Source organism: Entelurus aequoreus, linkage group LG26 (genome assembly GCF_033978785.1).
Source record: "Entelurus aequoreus isolate RoL-2023_Sb linkage group LG26, RoL_Eaeq_v1.1, whole genome shotgun sequence".
Classification (NCBI taxonomy): domain Eukaryota; kingdom Metazoa; phylum Chordata; class Actinopteri; order Syngnathiformes; family Syngnathidae; genus Entelurus; species Entelurus aequoreus.
In genome coordinates this window covers 25839465-25848769 of record NC_084756.1, presented here as the reverse complement: position 1 = coordinate 25848769, position 9305 = coordinate 25839465, and the positions used below count along the sequence as shown (strand labels likewise).

The window sequence follows — 9305 nt, the reverse complement described above, 5'->3', positions numbered from 1 at the left end:
GCTCGGTTTTCACTAAAACGCTCACTCATCAGGAATTTGCATGCATGTTGCACCGCTCCATTAATCATTTTTTGTTTTTCGATTTGAATATTTTCATGATCGTGAGAAAAAGCTATATTTGAAGTCAGAATCCAAATGTGATGAATCGTCCAGCCCTCCTAATCAGTCCCAGCAGGCGTACTCACCACAGTGGATATATGACAAGCCGCGTGATGAAGAACGCCACGCTAAACACGATGAAGAGGAAGTCACACAGCCGCTGATACTTGGCATAGTTGGCCAGTTTGGCTGCCTGATGACACACAAAAAAACACTTAAGTGTGATTCCAGACTTCGTAGACCACAGGTGTCAAACTCAAGGCCCGGGGGGGACCAGATTTAGCCCACGACAGCGTGGAAATTTAGTCAGTCAAAAAAGCACTTTGTCTTTCTTACTAAAACTCAGGGGTGTCCAAACTTTTTCCAATGAGGACCGCATACTTTGATACATTTTGTACACGTGGTGTCCCTCAAGGGTCTACCTTAGGTCCTATTTCTTTTAATATTTACATGATTCCAATTAGCATCAGGGTAAATATCTGCTTGTGATCCTGACTGCAATATATTAATCAGTTCGTAAAATAAATATAATCAAACGCATAGGCGATTGTGTGATAACACCATGAGGCAATTATACGTCAGTATTTATGTGTATTTGCTGTTACAAAGCCAGTAAAAAAAAAGAGTTTGACGGCCCTGTCTTAGACACACAACAGAAAGGTTGCACACACTGACGTCACCGACCTCGAGCAGGAAGTCGGAGGCGTCGTGCACACACATCACCAGGCTGCCCACCCGCACCATGTTGTTGGCGTAGGAGAAGCTGATCAGGCCCACTGTCACCAGGTGATGAGCCAACATGGCCAAGAAGTCCTGCAGTCCAAGAAGAGCGATTAGAAAGCCCTGACCTGAGTTGAACAACAACAACCTTCAAACAAACGTTCATGAGAACATTTGCCAGGCCGAAGACGAAGATGGAGCTGCACTTTTTTTTTGGATTCTTGCTTTACAATTCTTAAGTAAGACAAAGCAACATATGTTTTTGTTTTTTTATGCATTCTAACTAGTAAAAAAATGCATCAAAAGTCCGCTTACAATGGAGCCTATGTGAGTGACTCTATTCAGCATACAAAGCCCTTCAAAAACATCCAAAATTCATAATAACATGTAATATTTACATATTTTCACTCATAATGCTCGTGAAAAAAAAAAGCAGGGTGGAACCAAGCGTTGTTTCGTGTCTTTCCCGCCATTCCCGGGTCTAAATTGGATGCCAAAGTTGACCAACTTGTTGGATGATTACCTCATCCTTCTACCATCAAGGTGAGAGACATTATTTATGATCTAGAACAGGGGTCACCAACCTTTTTGAAAGCAAGAGCTACTTCTTGGGTACTGATTAATGCGAAGGGCTACCAGTTTGATACACACTTCAATAAATTGCCAGAAATAGCCAATTTGCTCAATTTACCTTTAACTCTATGTTATTATTAATAATTAATGATATTTACACTTAATTGAACGGTTTAAAAGAGGAGAAAACACAAAAAAAAGACAATTCAATTTTGAAACATAGTTTATCTTCAATTTCGACTCTTTAAAATTCAAAATTCAACCGAAAAAAAGAGAAAAACTAGCTAATTCGAATCTTTTTGAAAAAATTAAAAAAATAATTTATGGAACATCATTAGTAATTTTTCCTGATTAAGATTAATTTTAGAATTTTGATGACATGTTTTAAATAGGTTAAAATCCAATATACACTTTGTTAGAATATATAACAAATTGGACCAAGCTATATTTCTAACAAAGACAAATCATTATTTCTTCTAGATTTTCCAGAACAAAAATTTTAAAAGAAATTCAAAAGACTTTGAAATAAGATTTAAGTTTGATTCTACAGATTTTCTAGATTTGCCAGAATATTTTTTTGAATTTTAATCATAATAAGTTTGAAGAAATATTTCACAAATATTCTTCGTTGAAAAAACAGAAGCTAAAATGAAGAATTAAATTAAAATGTATTTATTATTCTTTACAATAAAAAAAATAAATTTACTTGAACATTGATTTAAATTGTCAGGAAAGAAGAGGAAGGAATTTAAAAGGTAAAAAGGTATATGTGTTTAAAAATCCTAAAATCATTTTTAAGGTTGTATTTTTTCTCTAAAATTGTCTTTCTGAAAGTTATAAGAAGCAAAGTAAAAAAATGTATGAAATTTATTTAAACAAGTGAAGACCAAGTCTTTAAAATATTTTCTTGGATTTTCAAATTCTATTTGAGTTTTGTCTCTCTTAGAATTAAAAATGTCGAGCAAAGCGAGACCAGCTTGCTAGTAAATAAATACAATTTAAAAAATAGAGGCAGCTCACTGGTAAGTGCTGCTATTTGAGCTATTTTTAGAACAGGCCAGCGGGCTACTCATCTGGTCCTTACGGGCTACCTGGTGCCCGCGGGCACCACGTTGGTGACCCCTGATGTAGAATAAACTTCCACGAGCTCGGACGTGAGAAAGCAGCTGACCAGTCAATCATGTCAACAAAGCCACGCAAGCTTGTGATCACACCGCTACTCTAAATAGTTTGTCTGCGTTAGCGCTTATAATAACAATATCACTCATACTTGATTAATAGTCAAGTCACAAAATGTAAATGGAGTATTGTTGACGCTTTTTGGATTGTTATTTATTGGGTTTTATGGGCGAAATAGAGGACCTCCCGTTGGCTTAAAATTAGAGATGTCCGATAATATCGGACCACCGATATTAACGGCCGATAAATGCTTTAAAATGTAATATCGGAAATTATGGGTATCGGTTTAAAAATTATCGGTATCGGTTTCAAAAAGTAAAATGTATGACTTTTTAAAAGGCAGCTGTGTACACGGACGTAGGGAGAAGTACAGAGCGCCAATAAACCTTAAAGGCACTGCCTTTGCGTGCCGGCCCAGTCACATAATATCTACGGCTTTTCACACACACAAGTGAATGCAATTCATACTTGGTCAACAGCCATACAGGTCACACTGAGGGTGACCGTACAAACAACTTTAACACTGTTACAAATATGCGCCACACTGTGAACCCACACCAAACAAGAATGACAAACACATTTCGGGAGAACATCCGCACCGTAACACAACAGAACAAATACCCAGAACCCCTTGCAGCACTAACTCTTCCGGGACGCTACAATATACACACCCCCCCCACCTCAACTCCGCTCCCCCACCCCCAACCCCGCCCACCTCAACCTCCTCATGCTCTCTCAGGGAGAGCATGTCCCAAATTCCAAGCTGCTGTTTTGAGGCATGTTAAAAAAAATAATGCACTTTATGACTTCAATAATAAATATGGCAGTGCCATGTTGGCATTTTTTTCCATAGCTTGAGTTGATTTATTTTTGGAAAACCTTGTTACATTGTTGAATGCATCCAGCGGGGCATCACAACAAAATTAGGCATAATATTGTGTTAGTTCCACGACTGTATATATCGGTATCGGTTGATATCGCAATCGGTAATTAAGAGTTAGACAATATCGGAATATCGGCAAAAAAGCCATTATCGGACATCTCTACTTAGAATGCATTAAAAAAAATACATCAGTCGTCTCTCATAAGGATTGTGAACAAAAGGCAAAATTCCCTAAAAAGTGCAGTTACCCCTTTAAGTTCCAGACCTAATGACTTTAACGCATAAACGTTTATAAATGTTTGAAATGGTGTTTGCACTAAAAGCGGTACTATTGAACTTAATATAACAAAACTTCTAATTCGACTGTATAATTCTTCTGAGACTCTCATTGAGTTTTCTTCCGTTTTTTTGATGTTCTGGAGCAGTGATTGTCAAGCAGTGGTACATGTACGCGGGCTACGTCGAGTGGTACGCCAAATAATCACTTACTGTAATTAAATATTCAAACACAGTGTTACTGTTCAAACTGTGTGTAATGTTACAGCGGCCAAAAATATTGAATGTACTTGTTAAATAAACCCTCTGCCTTGTTTTTTAATGAATACTTAGGCCTACTACGCTACTGTATTTTAATGCTGGTCATTATAGTGGCACTTGGAGAGCCATAAGTTCCAGACCTTTAACACTTCAACTTTTATAAATGTGTGAAATGGTGTTTGCCTCAAAGAGGTACCATTGAAGTTACTATAACAAAACTTCGAATGAAATTGTGTAATTCTTGTGAGACTTAAACTCAATGATGCATTTTATTGCCTTTTCTTGATGCTCTGGAGCAGTGATTCTCAAGCAGTGGTACGTGTAACACTAGCGGTACGCCAAATAATCACTTACCGCATACTTGCCAACCTTGAGACTTCCGATTCCGGGAGGTGTGGGGTGGGGCGGGGGCTGGGGGCGTGGTTAAGAGGGGAGGAGTATATTTACAGCTAGAATTCACCAACTTGAGTATTTCATATATATATTTGACTTTCAGTGAATTCTAGCTATCTATCTATCTATCTATCTATCTATCTATATATATATATATATATATATATATATATTTATTTTATTATACATATAAATAAAATAAATACTTGAATTTCAGTGTTCCGGAGGCTATCCAGTAGATGGCAGTATTGTCCTGTTTAAGAGTGTCGCAACATTGCTGTTTACGGCAGACAAACTGCTTTACGGTAGACGAAAACGTGACTGCTGTTGTTGTGTGTTGTTACCGCGCTGGGAGGACGTTAATGAAACTGCCTACCAATAAATCAATCAATGTTTTTTTTTTTTTTTAAATAAATAAACCCACATAAGAAACCAAGAACTCACCCTCGATCATTCTACAGTTATAACGTGATTGGGCAGGCACGCTGTTTATATCGTGGGAAAGCGGACGTGAAAACAGACTGTCGCCGCTGTCCCATCTCAGGTCCGCATTGAGCTGGAGGGGGCGTGGCCTCCAGCTCCGGCTGAATTCCGGGAGTTTATCGGGAGAAATTTTCTTCCGGGAGGGTTGGCAAGTATGACTTACTGTAATTAAATATTCAAGCATGGTGTTACTGTTCAAACTGTGTGTAATGTTACAGAGTTCAAACATATTGAATATACTTGTTAAGTGAAACCTCCGCCTTGTTTTTAACGAATACTTAGGCCTACTACGCTACTGTATATGAATGTTGGTCATTATGGTGGTACTTGGAGAGCCAAGTGTTTTCTGAGGTGCTACTTGGTGAAAAAAGTTTGAGCACCACTGCTTTGAAGCAAGGGGGAATACGTGTGATGGTAGCCATAGAGCGACAATAATAAATCACTATATACGTGTATGACTAATAATTACACAATTATTATTTTTTTTAAAGTATTTTCCTGTGGAAGAAGCTGCGATTATGATTGAAGAGAAAAGAAAGGGAGACGCGGAAATACACGACGAGCATCTGTCATAAAACTGAAAAAGAAAATGATTGGGTTGGCGGAGGAATACTATGTATTTTTTTTATGTCCTTTTGTTTTACATGAGCTAACAAGTCAGAAAAATGTGAGCCAAAACTCTGCTGCCCTGGAATTTGCATCATTTGGGCCAGCAGTCACATGAGAGAGGGCACCCTCGTGCTATGTTCACACACACACACACACACACACACACACACACACACACACACACACACACACACACACACACACACACACACACACACACACACACACACACACACACACACACACACACACACACACACATTCATGTATTTGTTAACTTCTTGAGACCTCCAAATAATGCCTACCTCTTTACGACCACCCTTTCTAGATGTATAAAGATTTATATTTACAACATTAATAATATAAACATACTATGCAAATATAAAAAAGGTAAGCTTTTAGTTAATTTATTATTATTTTTATTTTTTTTTGTAATTGGTTTTTAATCTTCATTATTTACTTAAAGTTATTACAGTATATATTATATACTCCATATATAATATGTAAATATTACATATATGTTATATTGCTACTATGGTAAAAAAAAATTGTATACTTTATACCTGCATTATCCCTTCCATCCTTACCCTTTCCATCCTTTGTAACTGAGCTACTGTGTGGAACAATTTCCCTTGTGGATCAATACAGTTTGTCTCAGTCTAAGTCTAAGTCTATACATTTTAAAAAAAATAAAAAATTTATATACATTTTGGCCAAAGGGGGCGCATTTCAATTCCTTACACCCACTTGTTATCACATATGTTGGCCAGAGGGGGAGCACTTCAAATTTGTACACACACTTGTTATTTCATATGTTGACCAGAGGGGGAGAACTTTTAAAAGCAACACACAGTCAATTTGAAAAATCCCTCCTTTCTGGGACCACCCTCATTTTGATAGATTTCACCACCAGGGGTGCAAATGAGACATTCTCTATTAGATGCAATGTTATTGGGACCATAATTTATGTCATCACTTGTTCACACCTCCTCATATGGAAGCTACTTTTCCTTGTTGATGTCTCAAGAAGGGTAGAAATACAAGAACACACACACACACACACACACACACACACACACACACACACACACACACACACACATTCTTGTATTTTTTAACTTCTTGAGACCTCCGAATAATGCCTACCTCTTTAGGACCAGCCTTTCTAGATATATAAAGATTTATATTTACAACATTAATAATATATACATACTATGCAAATATAAAAAAGGTAAGCTTTTAGTTAATTTATTATTATTTTTTAGTTTTTTTGTAATTGGTTTTTAATCTTCATTATTTACTTAAAGTTATTACAGTATATATTATATACTGTATATATAATATGTAAATATTACATATATGTTATATTGCTACTATGGTACATTTTTTTGTCTACTTTATACCGGCATTATCCTTTCCATCCTTACCCTTTCCATCCTTTGTAACTGAGCTACTGTGTGGAACAATTCCCCTTGTGGATCAATACAGTTTGTCTCAGTCTAAGTCTAAGTCTATACATATTTATAGAGGGGGAGCACTTCTAATTTTTACACACACTTGTTATTTCATATGTTGACCAGAGGGGGAGCACTTTTAAAAGCGACACAGTCAATTTGAAGAATCCCTCCTTTTTGGGACCACCCTCATTTTAATAGATGTCACCAGCAGGGGTGCTAATGAGACATTCTCTATTAGATGCAATGTTATTGGGACCATAATTTATGTCATCACTTGTTCACACCTCCTCATATGGAAGCTACTTTCCTTGTTGATGTCTCAAGAAGGGTAGAAATACAAGAACACACACAGTGAATGGCACAAGCTGCACGCCCGCCCGGCTCCTCGTCCGATGCACTAAAACCATGTGACCTTGAAAGAGTGAGGAGTTGCATGAAAGTGCTTTTTTCCTCACCTTCCTCCTAATGTCTGTGAACTGGGAGAACATAAGCGACCAGTAGAAGGCCAGCTCTGCCACGTAGTAGCGGTAAAGCCCAGGGGTCATGACCTTTGGCGACAGGAGGAAAAAACAACAACGATTTAACGACTATCACGTATGAAAGTCAGCCATCGGTTTTTTTGAAAACAGTAAAATGTGTTGCACTTCTATAATAAAACACATGACTGAGCTCCTCAGATCTGATGACTGCCGTGGACATAAGCAGTTGTTGACTTAGCCTAAATGGACCCTAAGCTAACCATTGTTTCACATTTGATTGTGATTTTGGCCATTAAGCGAACGAGCAAGAAAAAATGAGTTAATTTTAGGATTTGGATTTACCCCATACATGCATATTACTTAGGGATGTCCGATAATATCGGACTGCCGATATCATCGGCTGATAAATGCTTTAAAATGTAATATCGGAAATGATCGGTATCGGTTTCAAAATGATCGGTATCGGTCTCAAAAAGTAAAATGGATGACTTTTTAAATCGCCGTTGTGTACACGGGCGTAGGGAGAAGTACAGAGCGCCAATAAACATTAAAGGCACTGCCCAGTCACATAATATCTACGGCTTTTCACACACACAAGTGAATGCAACGCATACTTGGTCAACAGCCATACAGGTCACACTGAGGGTGGCCGTATAAACAACTTTCACACTGTTATAAAGATGCGCCACACTGTGAACCCACACCAAACAGGAATGACAAACACATTTCGGGAGAACATCCGCACCGTAACACAACATAAACACAACAGAACAAATACAGCACCAACTCTTCCGGGACGCTACAATATAAATTTCACTTTTTGTCCTTCTTTTCCTAGAGTTTTCCTCCTGTTTTGATTGTTTGCCAGTCGATCGACGAGCCTCTGTCCGCAACGCTCGCAGCGTGGGCTCGTTAAAGAAAATATATCTCTGTCAAAGAATCCAGACCTTGTGTAAATTGACAAATAGTAGAATATTATATAGGTAAAGAATAGCAGGCAGCAGCTTACACATTCTCATACTTTCTGTAACATGCAGGAAGAATTGATGTCAGCCAGCGTGAAAAATGTCTCAACTATAATCTACGTGAAGGAGCCCGGAATTGTTTTTATTTAAATGTTTGCCATTTTTAGAAATCATATATTTCATATCAATCATATCAAGTTGAGAAATCATTGACTTGTGATTGTGTTACAAATAGAAAACAGGAAGTGAACATATGTGTTAGTAATTAATATGAAATGGAGAAGGGGTAGGATTAAATAAACTTTGCTTCTTCCTACTCTTATTCGGACATGTTTTAAAGGGAAATGAAAATATGTCAAATATGTGATGTATCATATTGAAACTGTAACCAACCAACAAATGGTTCAGGGTTCCTCATGAGGAAAGCTTACAATGTATTAAATCCATAAACTGCTAAAAAAAAATGGTATCAAATTGAGTAGATGGCTAGTTATTGTCAAAATCCCACATTTTTAGTCATATTCAGGAGAGTTCCCATATTTTGAAAGGCAAATGTTGATGCTCCTTTTAGACACACATAATAAAGGTCCTTGTGCAATCCCCTGATGTTATTTGCTGCTAAATTAACAACAACATTAGCGCCGCATTTAACATTTTGGGGCCTGATTTACTAAAGGTTAGCAAGTACTAAAACGTGCAAACCTGATAGCACACGCAGAACTGATCTACTGAACGTGTGCAAAGTGGATTGCGTCTGTTAAGAGAGCAGAATTACACTACCGTTCAAAAGTTTGGGGTCACAATGAAATGTCGTTATTTTTGAAGGAAAAGCACTGTACTTTTCAATGAAGATAACTTTAAACTAGTCTTAACTTGAAAGAAATACACTCTATACATTGCTAATGTGGTAAATGACTATTCTAGCTGC

The 9305-nt window shown here is 37.4% G+C and overlaps 1 protein-coding gene across 8 annotated transcripts in view; it reads right to left on the bottom strand.

The window, feature by feature from the left end:
* Positions 1–9305, bottom strand: part of cers5 (ceramide synthase 5) — a 55841-nt gene that overhangs the window by 14205 nt on the left and 32331 nt on the right. For 5 of the 8 annotated variants that reach the window (XM_062037944.1, XM_062037945.1, XM_062037948.1 and 2 more), the window contains 3 exons: positions 7389–7481; positions 784–912; positions 186–292 (listed from right to left, as the gene is read on the bottom strand). In XM_062037944.1, the coding sequence (XP_061893928.1) occupies positions 186–292; positions 784–912; positions 7389–7481 (329 nt within the window). The remainder of the gene's footprint in view (positions 1–185; positions 293–783; positions 913–7388; positions 7482–9305) is intronic. The other 3 variants (XM_062037946.1, XM_062037947.1, XM_062037949.1) reach the window with 3 other exon arrangements.